Source organism: Urocitellus parryii, chromosome 9 (genome assembly GCF_045843805.1).
Source record: "Urocitellus parryii isolate mUroPar1 chromosome 9, mUroPar1.hap1, whole genome shotgun sequence".
NCBI lineage: Eukaryota > Metazoa > Chordata > Mammalia > Rodentia > Sciuridae > Urocitellus > Urocitellus parryii.
Genome location: NC_135539.1, coordinates 119,746,882 through 119,763,308, shown reverse-complemented (window position 1 = coordinate 119,763,308; position 16,427 = coordinate 119,746,882). Strand labels below are relative to the sequence as shown.

General features: G+C 32.0%; 1 protein-coding gene across 3 annotated transcripts in view; it reads right to left on the bottom strand.

Moving 5' to 3' along the window:
- Positions 1 to 16,427, bottom strand: part of Dennd1b (DENN domain containing 1B) — a 225,911-nt gene that overhangs the window by 19,428 nt on the left and 190,056 nt on the right. For all 3 annotated transcript variants that reach the window (XM_026401485.2, XM_077802286.1, XM_077802287.1), the window contains 4 exons: positions 12,367 to 12,407; positions 11,628 to 11,696; positions 7,334 to 7,390; positions 6,422 to 6,529 (listed from right to left, as the gene is read on the bottom strand). In XM_026401485.2, the coding sequence (XP_026257270.1) occupies positions 6,422 to 6,529; positions 7,334 to 7,390; positions 11,628 to 11,696; positions 12,367 to 12,407 (275 nt within the window). The remainder of the gene's footprint in view (positions 1 to 6,421; positions 6,530 to 7,333; positions 7,391 to 11,627; positions 11,697 to 12,366; positions 12,408 to 16,427) is intronic.

Sequence of the window (16,427 nt, the reverse complement as noted above, 5' to 3'; positions counted from 1 at the left end):
CCAGTGGCAGTATTCTCACTGGACCCAACTGGCCCTGTTTTCAATAAAACCAGAGGAGGATCCTTTCCCTGGAGTCCTGTTAGGCTGGGGCTGCTGTTAGAACTGTCATCTTCACACAAAAGGGAAAAGGGTTGGGTTTTACAAATGTGAAGCCTAATTGGGAGATCTTCATGGCTGTACCCTCGACATTTATTTAAGCCTCATCAACAAAACAGAAAATAACCATCTAATTAGCAGACCAGCACACAAATTACTGCTTGTTGGGGGTGGACTGTAGATTTACAATCTATACCAAATATAAGCTAAATAATGGAACACAGGCTTAAAACAAGACATATTTTGGATCTTGTTCTTTTTTATAGCACCCAGATTACAAACTTTATTTTTTTACTTTAAAATATATTCTAAAATCATTCCATTTTTATAATTTGGAAAATATTAAATAAATATCAAATGCAAATAATGTCTTTCACTGGCAACTCTCACTGGAAACCAGAAATGTAATGTTATTGCTACACTTGAGATCTACTTCTAAAATAGATAATCAAATGGACTAGGAACCCACATGCATTGCTGAGATAATTTTACCAACAATAAAACAACACACATAGGGTCTTACATTCTGACAAAAAGGGGATTTGCCAGTATAACGGCATATATTGCTTTTCAAATCATATACTGAGATTTCAAGTCATGCCTACTTAAAATAAAGAAGGTAAATTTCAGGAACTCTTGCTCTTTTAGTGTCCAGATAATTGTTAGTGACTCTGGGCAGTAACTACCAAGAGAGAAGAAAATCTGAGGGTGGCACTGCATAAAAGACCTGGCAATCAAGATTATGTATAGATATAAATGAACACCTACCAACTATTGAGTACCTTTTATGTGGCAGGTATTTTATATGCATTAAATGTCTATAGAATCCCAGGAAAATGACATGTATTGCTAAGGGATGTTCTTTTTGGATGAGAGATCAATCAATGCTACTATCTTTTTCAGTCAGGTCACCTTGTGGCACTAACGCTCTATGCCTCATCTCCAACTGCCTGTCTGCTTCAAGCAGTCTACCCAGTCCAAAGGTACCATGGTAGTGGTTAGGCAATCAAGCATTAAAACTTATCTCTCTGCTTTTGAATTCCTATTCTGCCATTTATTACCTGAAGAACTCTGTGTGAAGATCTTAATCTCTCAATTTCCCTGCTTATAAGTCTGAAAAATGGGGAGGGGATAATAGTTTCCCTCTGATTGGATTGTTGGGAGTTTTGTATGAATCACGTAATGCAGACAGACAGAGAGATCTTCACTGTTATCAAGAACCTGTCCATCTTTGTCCGTGTTTTCTAAGGTTGCTCTAGTGCCCTCTTTTATGATTTCAACTCTAAAAAAACAGAGAAATAGAAAAGAAATTAAGAAAAGGAATATTATTCGAATCACCAAATCCTAAAATTCCCTGCAGAATCTTGCTTTTAAGTCATTAAATTTAGCACATGACGTATCTTTTAAGATAATTTGGTTATTTGATGAATTAAATAGACAGGAACTGGAGCATCCCTCCTTTTGACATGTAACTCAGAGGCCAGTTCTAACAAAAGAAAGTGATATTATTCTGCTAGACAGCCTTATAGAAGGAAGAAAAAAAATATATATATTTTAAGTGTATTTTCAATTGTAGTTTTTATTTTTTCAAGTGATGCAAAGTTCATGTGAGAGCTAAGTAAGTCCAGGGCTAGGACTTTGTCTCTATTGTTATATCATGTGCATGTATGACTTTAACAACAAATTTCACCATTATGTACAACTAAAATACATCAATAAAAAATATGGAGACAAACAAAAAGCCAAATCATAAACCATGAAACAATGTCATTCACCACCGCAAAAAAAAAAAGAATTCTAATTACTATATAGGAATTTCTTCATCATATTTATAATTATGATGCAGGAATTAAGAGTGTCTAGAAAATCTTTACATTTTAAGTGATAAGTGTCTAGTTTCAAGAAGCCTGTATACCCAGTATATTTCCCATTATCAGTTTATTCGTATATCCAAGAGTCTTTATTTCAATAGCTAAATATATTCATATGTCCAAACATTTGTGTCCTGATATTTTTTTATTTAATGTTTTATTTATATTTTTTCTATCACTGAAGTTTGTTTGATTTTAGATTCATGTGTATCCTTATCAAAGAGTTAAGTTTGTGGCCAGAGAAACAAGAGAGAGTACCATGGTTTCAGGGACACTGGGACATAATAAGAGTGAGTAGGGTGATCAGGAGAAGTAATCTCAGAGAAGGGTTTTAAGAGCTGTAACCATATCTCATAAAATGTCTATCATTTATAATTGCTTTATAAGACTATTTGCCAAAAAGTCATCTTGGAGCAATTCTTTCATTTTTACTTTCCATCTTAATATTTTCCCCCAAGTCTCCCAGAATTCATGCTTTCTAATAATGCTAATTTTACTTCTTTGAGATGGAGTTATATTACTCTGAAATGATAGCTTGTTTGTGGCCAGAGGCTTATTTCTAAAAGCAGAACATGGTGTATTCAAATTGAAATTGTCTTAATCCTTTATTTGAAATATTTATTTATTTATTTAGTGTTTAGCAAATTTGCACAAATGAAAAAAAAAACAGTATCAGGACATTTGTGATCCAATGATATGGGTATTCCTTCAATATCTAAGTTAAAGAATATACGTAGGCCTGTGATAGAACTGGAAACAGGAAATTGAAAGAACAGTCAGGGAAGAATGTCAGCTTCCCTTCACCTGCCCCTGCAGCACCTGGTCTGTTCTATGTTCATTGTGCATTCTGTATACATTGTGCATTCTGTATACTGGTTTCTTTGCTTCTCTGTGCCCTGGTATAAATCTTGCTGGTCCTCAGTTGAAGCAGCTACTACTCAAAATGGAGAGGAATTCCAGAATCCAATTCCTTATGGAAGGATGTAATCAGCCCACTTGGACCCAGCATTAATCCTTGGCTCAATAAACTCCAGCCAGAGAAAACAGAAAGAGACCGTGTTATCAGGGACAGTGGGAGGTGGTAGGAGTGAGTAGGGTGATCAGGGGAAGCAATTCTCAGAGAAGGGAATTTCAGTACTATGACAGTATCTCATAAAATGTCTATTATTTATAATTGCTTTATAAAGCTATTTGCCAAAACACAAACAAACAAACAAACAAAAAACAAATCCATATTGTTAAGTTCCTAGAAGCTGAATCTTTGTACTTATCTGAAGGTAAGTTTAAGGTCAGCCTACCTTAATGTTCTCTTGCCTTAATTCTCACATGACAATTGAGCCACTTCCACAAGCAAAAAAGGTTACAAGCAGAAATAAATTTAGAATACACTATTTGCATGTTGAGCAAAGAAATAGAGAGGGGACAGCTGGTGAAATTTGTTGTTAAAGTCATACATGCACATGATATAACAATAGAATTCATAAAAGAATAAGCCCTACTTCTCAATTCTTTTTATAGCCATCACTTCTGTCACATCTTCTTGAGAACCCATATAATGCTAACTAACAAACACCAGTAACTTAGTGATGTGATAACAAATGACAGCCTAAAGATTCACACAATGAATGGGACCTGTTATCATGTAGGGTTTTCTATGACCTAATATACTTTTTTGATCAGAATGTACTGTGTATTGATCAGAATTGTTAATATGGTATTCTATATTGGAAATCTGCTAAGGAAGTAGCTTGTAGGTGCCCTCACTACACTAAAGGTAACTTGGGAGGGTGATGGATATGTTAATTATCTTGAGTAAACATTTTATCATGTATATCAAAATATCTTTGTAGACCTTAAGTGTACACAATAAGAAGAAAAATTTGTCTCTAGGAATTAGCAGAAAACAAAACCAGAAATTTAAAAAATCGATTTTATAACTAAATTATATTAGACATGTTATGCCATGTTAAAAGAAAGGAATATTTTTAAATACAAAAACCTGACAATAGTTTAACTTAAAACTGACATTTAAGAGTTTCTTTAATTTACATATTTTGTTTTCATCTTCAAGCATCCTATAGGTAAAAAATATCTCATATTTTTTCATATAACAATCTTTTTTTGACATGGTAAATATGATCTAAATGTCCCATTTATAAGCCAGTAAATTGTTCTACAAAGTTTTTTTTTTTAAGATATTAAGGGTTGAAAACAGACAAGAACTGAACATACTTGTGAGGAGAGTAGAATCAGAAATATCAATAGCAAACACATCATTAGTTTACAAGTTAATGTTTTTCAGTTAATAGTGACCACAAAAGCTTCTATAGGGAATAAGGGCTTTAATGAAGGGCTTATTTAGCTCACAAGCACTAACAATATGCTGCAATTAAGCAATTCTAATCATTTCAGAGTAATATAACTAGATATAGTAATATAACTAGATATAGATATCAGTTTAATAAGTAGAAAATGAAGAGAAACTACTTAACATGTTACAGAATAGTCCCATGAAAACAGAAGTTTTAAGTTTTCCTTCTATATACATACTTTGTATCTAGAAAAGTGTCTAACACACAGTAGGTGTTGAACTATCAAATGAATGGGTTTTCTTTATAAATGTCTAGGATGTTAGTACAGCTTTACTGGCCTTTTCCCATTCAAAGACTGCTATGGTTTGAATGTTTGTTCCCTCCAAAAGTCATGTTAAATTTAACTGCAGCGTAACAATGGGACCTTTAAGAACCAATTAGATTAGGAGGGCTCACCCTCAGAAGTGGTACTGGTGCCTTATAAAAGGGTCAGTTTGGTCATCTTGTTCTTTTTTGCCCTCTACCTTCCATTCTGCCCCTTGATGACACTACATAATGGCCTTACCAAATGCTCATGCCTTTGCCCTGAACTTCCCAGCCTTCAGAAAGATGAGCAATAAAGCTCTGTTCTTTATAAACTATCCAGTCTCAGGTATTCTGTTATAGCAGCACAAAATAGACAAATTTGCATTTGCACAAAGACATATTTGCATTTTATGGCCATCTGTAATCTTCGGTATCCAGCTATCCCAGAAAGCTAATAAAGCATTAGAAATAAACTTCTATACCTCCTCTGCCACTGACTAGTTATGAAACTTAAGGCAAATTGTCTTGTGATGGGACCATTCTAGCCATCAACTTCTGCTTATAAACTTTGGTGGCTGTAATAAGCTTTGTAGCCACTCTCTAGTTCTTTATTTTTGTAATTTATATATCCATCCAAGAATTCTGTTTTAAACACTGTTTTCTAACAGCATTTAAAATATAATTTGATGGATACAAATTTTCCTTGGTTAAAAACCTACAGAAATATACTTTTGATACTAAATGAGAGGCAAACAATGCTATGATTCAGAAAGCTTTACCACTGTCTTTTAAGTGGCATTAGCATAGAGGCAGAAGCTTTAAATATTCCTAGCAAATACAATATCTACCTCCGAAAAGTGATAGATATACAGAGAGCCCCCAATTTACAATGGTTCAACTTAAACAATTTTTGAGTTTATAATGATAAGAAACAGCAACATGTTTCTAGAAGAAACCATACTGCAAGCTGTGGATTATTCCCAGGCAAGTCATATGTGATGCGACACCCTCTCTCAACTCTGGACATGGCAGTGAGCCACAGCTCCCAGTCAGCCATGCAGTCACTAAGGCAAACAACTCCACAGTATACTGTGCTGATAAGGTAAAGATTTGGTAAATCAGGTGTATAAAATCACTTTCAATTATAATATTTCAGCTTAGGGTGGGTTTATATCAGGAGTAACCCCATTTTAAGTTGAGCAGCTTCTACAGAGGTTTTCACAGACTGTTTTAGTAAACAAATGTCTATATATGAGTTTCCTTTGATTTTTTTTTAGTAAAGGAAATCTGTAGTTTCTTGTTCATCATCATGGTGTTCATACTCTATGGAAATCAAATATTTGTCTCACCCCACTGGATTATGAGCTCTGTGATGACATGATGAAGTACAGGCTGAGCATCCCTTATCTGGAATGCTCAGGACCAGAAATGTTTTAGATTTTGGAGTTCAGGATTTTAGAATATTTGCATCTACATGAGATCTTGGGAATGGGGCCCAAGTCTAAATGCAAAATGCGTTTGTGTTTCATATATATTTTATATAGCCTGAAGATAATTTTATTCAGTGTTTTTATAAATATTATAGTGCACCTGTGTTTTGAGTGCTCAGTTATGGTTGTGGATTTCAGATTAGGTATGTTCAACCTATATATAGAAACTGATGGCTGGGACATCTGGTTCTTAATCTCATAACCAGAATCCACTATCATTTCCTCGACAATACTGCAGGTTTTCTTATCATGAGACAAAAAATTAATGGGTCCAAAACTGTCCTTAAAGAATACACTAAAATTATATAATTTTAGAACATGGAGCCAACAGGGTAAATGACCTTACCTGGGCAAGCTTACGCTTTTCTATGTTTCCTCCCTTTTCACTGTGTAAAGTGTAAACTGGTGTATATTGTACCGAACCAGAACAGGTCCCGTAGTCCTCCTCATTTTCCTATATATGAAAAAATGAGCAAGGAATTATTTTAGCATATTTGTTCTATTACCAAAGTTATTTGATTAATAGACTTAGTATCTGATACACATGCATACAATAAAAAACACTTCAACTATAAAATTTAAATAGTCTATTTAGGAACAAAGTACATTCTTCTAAAATGTGAATTAATTTTCATAATGAACTCTTGAATAACCTGAACTACTCTGAAAATTTCAATTATTATGCTTTCTTGAAAGGTGAAAGTAAAAAATGTAACAATTTATAATAAAATCTATCATAATATAATGTATAATCAAACAAAATACACATATACTGACATAATTATTCAAATACCTGCAATATCATAAATTTAAATATAAATCCTCATATACAAAATTAAGAATAATATTCTTCAATTTAAAGTAACTGTTTTGGAAAGAGCCTCTAAAACAAAGAATGGCATTTCTGAATTAATTCTATTTCAAAGGTATCTTTTTTTAAAAAAAATTCTCAGCATGAAGCAAGAACTTCAATTGTAATATCAAGGCAATCAACTTTATGAAAACATACATCCGGTTAATCATCTTTGAAGATCTCCACAGTTCTGTGATAAAATATGCAAACAATAAAGAGATTGTTCAGTGTATGCATATAGAATGGCAGAGAGTTGCCAGAGGGCTTGTTATGAAAAATACATTTTTGAACAAAGGGATAAGCATATTTCAAAAGTCATTAAAAACATAAGTCTCATGTGATTTGTAAACATATAAGCTTCAGATGAAGACAACAGTGAGGGTAGAAGGAAACAACACCACGCACCTTGTGCTTCAGTTTACTCTTCACTTCCTTCAATCCCAGCTTTGCGTGGTTTTTTGCCTAGAAAATGATAATGAATGTGTCTGGTTCAGCATAGTTCTATTAACACTTTAAAAATAAGTACACATGATCACATTTAAAGAAGATTACTATTTGCATTATTTAGAAAAGGAGCTGATTATAACCTAAAACTATTTTCCAGGACACCATCATTCACTATTTCATTATACCTAAATTAAATCATAATTAGGCTGTATTTAATATTTCCACAAATCACACAAAGGCTAACATTTAGTCTATTTTGTCTGGTAACCTATAAAAAACACAAGGGGGATCTACCAGATTTCTAAAGTACAGCCTTAATTTAAAATTGTGACAAGCTAGGGGCAAAGAGGAAGCATATCATACCAGAAAATTATTGGGGCAAATGTTTAAACTTCAAGAAACTCAGGCAACTTTACAAAATTTTATTAAGGTGCTTTTATAGGCAGTCACAGAAATTTTACAAATAAAGCCATTGTGATGATATGTCAATTTCATATATTTTTTTTCTGGCAAAAATTAAAAGTCATTTAACACTTTGAAGGCTATCCGTTTTTCACTAAAGTTTGGCTCCAGATTTGAGTGTCCCAAGTCCTGCTGTGAAGTGTGTAGAGTATAACTTAACTAAAGACAACTGGGAGTTTCACAAAAGCCTTAGCCTTTGCTCTACTTGAAATTCCAGTTCACTGTGGCCAGAGTGAAAAAGGAGAAGAAAGGAATTCACATTTATTTTCTTTTTCCTAAATACATGATTGTGTCCTGGGTGCTTAGCATACATTATTTCTTTTAGTCATCACAGGTTGAAGTTCAGCATGATTGTTATCATATCTAACAAATAAGGAAAGTGACTCAGGAATAATAAGCCAAGATTCAAATCTCAATCTATTTAATTATAAAGTCTAACTTCTCTTATTTTAATTTATATTAAAATTATAGAGTCCAACTTCTTAAAGAAGGAAGTAAAGTTATAAAAATATAATCACTCAATTTAAGTCTCACCAAAAAGAAGGCATTGTGAACCTCACTGTATAGACAGAGAAACTGAAGACACACATGCTGAAGACTTCAACTACAAAGGCCATGCTCCACTTAACCCATCCTGATCTCTCAAGGTGCTTTTAGAAAAAGTAAACACATGACTTTCCCAATTTCTTTGCAGAAAAGGATCTTATTTCCTTCCTGTTAATATCTGTAGTAATCAGTAGAGTATTTGGCATACCATAAGGAATATCTTGAACTGAATAAAACAATTGATTCTTCATTGTAAATGAAGCAAACTAAAACATACTACATAGTAAAAGTAATCCAAAAAGCCAATAACTCTAAATTATATCCTATTCTTCGTTAGAATTGATAAATAGCACTTTCACATTCTTCATTCATAAAGCTACCTAATCTATTTAATAGGTCCTATATTAATTCCTATATTTCATTGGTAAAAATATGTAATTACCAAGGAAAAATGCTTTTGTTCCCATCTCTTAAGAGTTTGTACCCATCTTTGCTTTTACTGCATTTGGACTATATTCTGGTTTATCTAGACATCCTCTAATCCACCTGATCATACTTATCTTTCCAGGTTCTCCTGTATCAAGTTGAAGCTAGTATTAATCTCTTCAGTAGTTCTGCAACTTGTGCACTGATTAATTTAAATGTATACAACCCTGCCTACTCATTAGGTTTCCTTCATACTACCTAGAAGATGGAGCAGATTCTTTCTATCCTTTTCAATTCACCAAGCTGACATTCAACAATGTCAGCAACTATTCACTACAGAAACGCACCAAACAAATGGCTTTGACTAATGCAAGGATCTAATGAAAAGATGAATTAGAAAATCTTTTAGTCAAATCAAATATATAGTTCACTTTGCTGTAATTCTTAAATTATGAGAATGTGTGTTCCATCTCTTGCTTGCTTTATGGGCCCTTTTAATATGAAAAAGTACAGAAAGCAGAGAAAAAAACTTTCTAGCATAGAAATAAGTATAGAAAAAATATTATAAGTACAACACAAAATCATTATTTACTTCAACAAATACATATCCAGTACTTCAGTAGTATGTTCAAAACACAGGGTGAAATGATGCCAATATCAATATAACATCAGGAATATCATCTCTATTACTTATAGTACTTTATATGCTAAGCTAACTCCATGTTGAGAATGAGGCCCAGTTCATGACAGTTATTCAAATAATAATGTATAAAACAGAGGCAAAAACATGGCCTCTGCTGCTTAAAAATCTGCCACTTGTAGAAAATAAATAACTTCTGTTATACCCACATAAAGAAATTAGAAGTAGTATTCATAGCAATTTATAGTCAAAGAAGGAATTTTAGTGCACATATTTTAGAACATGAGCAATCTGGAGAGATCAGTTTTAGGTAAAATTATGAAGGTCACAAAATAACTGATTAACCTGCCTCAAACCTTTTGATTCATGTCTGATATGATACAAGATAAATGATAAAAAGTTATTAAGTATATTCTAAATACCATAATTTGTTGAAATTGATTTAGGGAATAATTCTCCAAAGAGCAGAATTCTTAATTTGAAAAGATTTCATTGCCTTGCAGAAAAGTGTTCAAAAAAAAAACATTCTACTGACTAGAAAGATCAAATTTTAAATAATGAATGGGTCTGAACATGTTTGTTTTATTATTGTACTTTTATAAAAGATAAGAGTGAAATTCAGGAGGAAAGCACACATTTGGCAAAACTATACAAGCTCTCTAGGCTTGCTCCAGGAATAAAATGAGGGCCTACTAACTGCAAAAACTTTCCTAGCATCTAGAATTTTGTGTGTGTGAGAAACAAGGCTTGATATTAGTTTGTTTTTTCACTTGGTAGCTGTGTGCTATTTCATTGTGAAAAATTTCCCTTCAAAAGCAACTTAAATCAGCCCATTAGAGGCAGTGATCTCCTAGAACAGCAAAGTCATGAGGAAACCAAACAAAAGGCAGAGGCTGAACTTTCTAAGGCAAACTGATGACTTCTTTTCATTTAATGCTTTATGAAATGGATTCAAATAGTTCAGAATGTTAGAACTTTATTTTTGAATCAACTCCGTAGATTAGCTTCCCTACCAAAAAAAAATGCGATCTTTGAAACAGATTTTTTTCAATCAGAAGAGTAACTACGTTTATATTGCAATTGCATGTAAGAAAATAACATAAATTCTAAACATTAAAATATACTATTTTATTATTATTTCTATCATATCAATTATTTATTGAGAAAGCACTTGAAGATAAATTTTTATAATATCACAATTACTACCCTGAATATATTTAGAAATACAGAATATATGTGACCTATTGAACTTAAAAAAACAAACAAACAAAAAACTTCACTACCACTAGATAATCCCTAGAGAAGCTACTGGTCTAGTGTAGAGATAAACATATATGAAGACACAGAAAGTGCTGAAGCAAGTTCCTACAGTTCAAATGGAACCATAGAAATAGATCTATAAACTTAGCTGGTTTTTTATTGTTGTTGTTGTTGTTTGTTTGTTTTTTTGGCATGGGATTGGGAAAACTTTTTTCCAAGAGACATTAATAGATGAACCGGTGGTTTACTAGATGGATAAAGACCAAGAAATGGATGTTCTAAGTAGTAGGACATCTTCTTCTAGAACAAGAATAGAAGGGCAGATGAAAACATCTTACATTAAAAAAATAAGGTGTTGCTAAATATGTTCAGACATATGAAAGTTTCAGAAGAATCGGGGAAAAGAGAACAGAATACAGGAAGGAACAGGTAATGCAAGGTCTTAATTATCATATTTAAAGAGATTTTAAATTTATTATTTGTTCATTGTTACTGTGGTTATTGTAATTTACTACATGCCATGGAGAATTACTGAAGAATTTTAATTTTGGAGAGTCAATGAATCTTTGAGAGAAGAGATATTGCCACATTTTTCTACTTCTGCCTCAAATGCACAATGAGAATTTAAAATGAATGAAAGAATCAAATTTATAAAACGATACCTCCTCATGAACCATTTTAATGTGCTGCACAATTGTGCCGGTAGCTTTGAAATAAAATGAAGAACCATTTTTAGATTATTTAAAGGAAATGCTCTTTCTATACAATAAGATAACTTTTTAGCTGAATTTGTGTTGGTCAGTATTAATTTTAAAGTTTTTTAAAGCTTATTGAAAAATATTTTGAATTCATATGTGTATCTTCTAGAGAGTATATAAATCTGTCAACAAAATTATTAAATACCATAAGAACACTTACAAATTTATAAGCTGTCCGTACTGCAGGCGTTGCTTTGGTCATTGCTGTGTTGAACAGTGCACCTCCTTTCTGCAAAAGAAAGAAATGTTTCCAAAAACTTTTGGCAAACTGTTCTGAAAACAAGGCATTATTAGTAGTATACAAAAATAATTTTACTCACAAGTTAAATACCTTTTAAAATTATTTTTTAATATTTTAAAATACTACAATAACTATAAACATTTGATTCTGTTCTTTTAGTTGGTATATTACATCATTTAAAAGACATTTTATCTTTGAAGTTGCAGACAAGTAACATGGGTAGTAAAACTTACATATTTAAAACTTAATAAAAAGGGAATAAAATATTTATCAGCTGTTTTAATATTGGGTAGTAAAGTTTAATCAATAGAAGAGAGATTTTATAAAAAGTCATATCAACAAAACTATGTTATCAAGAAGTTACAAAAGTTCCATGAAATCTGACTATTCCAACTAGTTCCTTATCTGGAATATAGTATAAAGTGACAAGAAAATATTGCTTTACAAAATATGTCATTTATCTCAAAACAGAAACTTTCAAATTTAAAATTATATTTATGAATATCAACAAACTATAAGCATAAAATAAGAATATGTACACTGAGAAAATTTGCACACATTTCAAATATTATAAATAAGTAGCAAAGTATAAATAGCATACTTTTACTGATTTCTCCATATCACAGTGAAAGAAGAAACTTTGAAAGCATATTATTACCTTTACAGTATGTACCCACTGTTGATATGACCTTGGGTTTCCTGGAATATAGAAAATCTGATATCAGGAATCAAAAATAAAAATTTATAAATTAAAATTCATCAATAACTAGCACTTCTAGCATCTTAGTAGGCAAATTTTACTTACAATGTTGTAAAAGACGCAATGGCACAATGAGAATTAATGCTTTAATTTTTATAATTAGCACTTGAAAATGGACACTTCATTGACATATGAAAATAATATATTATTATCTATTCTTTTATTTTCATATTGGCCTCAGAGGGAATATCTCACCTCTTTTCAAATCCAAAATTTCTGTTTTTTTAAACTTAATTTTCAATGTTTTATGTCTCTGCTGTTTTGTAAAACATAATTTTACTTAAAATGCCACTCAATTGCATAGAAAAGTGTGAAAAAAACAGAAGGAAATTTGGAGCTGAAAGAATCTGAGGTACAACAAATTTATTCTGTGGTTATTAATTATTAACATATTAATTAACTTTATTTTAATGCAATTAAACTACAGTTTTAGTTCTGAGCATATTTTCTGGTTACAAATCTATAAATTTGAAAGGTATTACCCAAGGAAATGTATAGAAAATGTAGCTTTTAAGCTACAGTGTACCTGGTTATTATTATTACAAAGCTCAAATGCTGACAAAAACTAGTTCTAATACAATTTGGAACTGAATGACTTTGAAATACGGTAAATAATTTGGCCAATAAAATGAGATTCAAAGGTAAAAAAGTAATCCATATTACTAGCCTAATCTTTCATATCAACTGATTTCAACTACTTCCTTGTTAGTATAAATGTTTAAATATTCTCTAAAGAAGGGTGAAAATCACAATAAAAATCAAAATGTTACTAGGTGTAGTGGCAGTGGTACACCTGCAATCTCAGACTCAGGAGGTTAAGGCAGGAGGATGGCAAGTTCAAAGCCAATCTGGGCAATTAAGCAAGACCCTACACCAACATAAACAGTAGAAAGGGCTGGGAATGTAGCTTAGGGATAGTGTATCCTTGTGCTCAATTCCCAGTAACTTCCTTCTAAAACAAACAAAAAATCAAAGTGCCAGTCGCTACCCTGTCAATAACCAGGTGCAAGTAACTTCTAAAAATGGTGTTCCTTTGTTTGTGGTTGTGGCTTAGAGAGGTGGGGAGGAGAAGTACCACCTTGCTGTTATAAAAACAGAAGCAGAATGATCCCAGCCTAAGAATTTCTTTCCTGTTATTCTTTGTAACCCTAATAAACATCAGGCAAAGCATTGTGCTCTGGATTCACTCTTAGACTTAAAATCTTTTCCTAATTTAAAGAAGTATCAAGAAATCACTTTTATTCTGATAAACTTTTATTCTGATAAACATCTCTTACCACCCAACCGTGCATTATGCCTTTTTTTGGAGAAAATAATCTAGAGAGAAATACTATACTTTTTTAAATTTTGTAGATGACTACACAAAAATCTATCTACCTAAAATAATTTATGTAAAATAAGTTTAAAAGGGTAAGCTTTAAGAGGACTTGGCTTGTCCAAATTTTTTAAAATGTACTTTCCATTGTAAAATAACAAATTCCAAGTTATCCTATAAGTTTATTTCTCAAGGAGATTTTTATTAATGATAAAATTAAGTGTATATTTTTATTCATCCAGATTATTCACTTGTCTATTAAAAAGTCTCATCAGTTCATATATTTTTTACTTCTTTATTATTAAAAATGATTGAGTCAAAATCATGAATTTAAGATTTAGATGTTATTCACAGTTATTCTGTAAAGTATTTAATTATTTTCCTAAAATGAATTTAAGAAATCAGAGAAATGCCAATAATATAATATTTCAGCATTTTTGGATACTCAAACACAGAGAAAATAGCTATGATAAGACAATGGATCTGTTATAGAAAGGTTAGTGTCTTATTTAGGATTGTAAGGTTTAAAAAAGTTCCTACTGAGCTCTCCACAGGTCACAGATGTTTTTATCTACATTATGTTATTCGATCTGAACCTTTCTACTATAAAACAGGCAAAGCAGGCAATGCCATAGGCAACATAGCTGGATGGGAAGGAAGCAGCATTTGGTGTGCAACAGACCTTTGTAGTCCAGATCCACCCTGCAAACCATGTGATATGGAACTAGGTTCTTAATAGCAGAGCCTCACCCTCCTTATTCATCAAAGCCTATCATTGCCTTTTAGGATTAATGTATATAAGAATGAAAGATAATTATTATATGATATTTAGTAGGGTACCTAACACATCACAGAACCACCATAAATGTTAGTTATTATTAATTATTATTAATAAGTTTCCAAATAAGGAAGCTGTGGTTCTGAGATGATACATTCTTTGCCCAAATTTGGAAGTCTAACAACCAAGAAAGAATAATCTAGGCATTTTAATTCCTGGTTCATTATTCTTTCAACTCTGAAATACTATCTCTAAGACTACTTAGTAAAATATCAGAAATTTAAGTTATACAGAGGTTTCTCTATATCACCTCCAAAGCAATTACATTAGAAAGGGATGCTGGGTGCAATGGTGCACGCCTGTAATCCCAGCAGCTCTGGAGGCTGAGACAGAAGGATCATGAGTTCAAAGCCAGCCTCAGCAAAAGCAAGGCAACTCAGTGAGACCCTGTCTCTAAATAAAATGCAAAATAGGGTTGGGGACCAGGCTCAGTGGTTGAGTGCCCCCCGAGTTCAACTCCCATCCCCTCCCGCAAAAATAAAGAAAAGAGAAAAAGAAGAAAGGGAGAGGCTCGGGCTGCTCAAGCTAGAGCTTTGAAAGGGAAATAAAATATCTAGAATAATATAAAACTATGACATATGAGGGCAAACAGTAATTCCCTAGGAATAAATAAACTGGTTAAGATGACAACAATTTAGGTAGATTCCTGTTTTTAAAAATTTAAGGACTGTATCCCTAAATTTTACTGTTTTATGATATAAGTAAGGTTCCTATTTCTATGAAATTTATGAGACAAGCACATAATCCTTTGGTAATGTTAAAAAAAAATAAGGCTGCTTTTCTTCTTAAAAATTAATTTGAATGCAAAAAATAATCCATCAATGTTTCTTTTAAGTTAACTGTCTCAGGCAATTAACAAGCCTTATTTAAAAATTTTAACATTCTTATTAAACAACTCATTTTGACATACTCAAGGACAAAATATCTTTAGCTTTCACTTATGCAAAGACTGTTTTTTCAAATGTATTTGTTCAAATTCCAGTAATGTGTAGTTATTTATCAAAATATGTAAATTGATCTAAAGTGCTTATGTGGCCAGAAAAATGCCACTAAAACTGATAAATATCTACTACCTCATCAAATTCTTTAATACCTTAGTCAGTAAAAAAAAATAAACAAAGATCTGACCAGATTATATCAGGAAGCTAATGAGGAAATACATGCTACTAATGAAGAGTACCCACATACTCCTATATAAAAATCAACATTAAAATAGTTCTCCTTTCTAAAGTTTAGACTATTTGATGAGGATTTAAGAACTAGTATTATTTTAACTGAAAATATATTTACAAAACAACATTCCTATTAAACTTTCTTGAGTGGCTTTCACAGACTAATCAGGAAAAAGAACCTTAGTTTGGTGAGCCTCAGCCTCATCATTCATCTTAACAGTCAATGGCTTTTAGGATTAATCTGAGTATGAAAGATAATGATGATATGATGTTTAGCAGGGTATCTAACACATCCCAGAAATACCATGAGTGTTAGTTATTATTATGAATAACTTGTCAAATGAGGAAACTGTGGCTCTGAGATGATCTGTGTTTACCTAATTGAGTCTTGTTATATTCATGTCCTCTTATATTATATTTCAACATCCATGGATACATTTCCCTTCATATATTTCCTGGTATCTTTTGTTACTATTCTTATAAATTAAGATTAAACATTCTGCAAAAGTGATGAAAAGAATCAAGTATAACATGAATCGCTTAGTAGTCCTGATTATGAAAATTTATGGGACATAAAAAGGTTTTATAAAATCTCTATGAATTCACAGATTCTTTAATCATATTTCTAGATTCA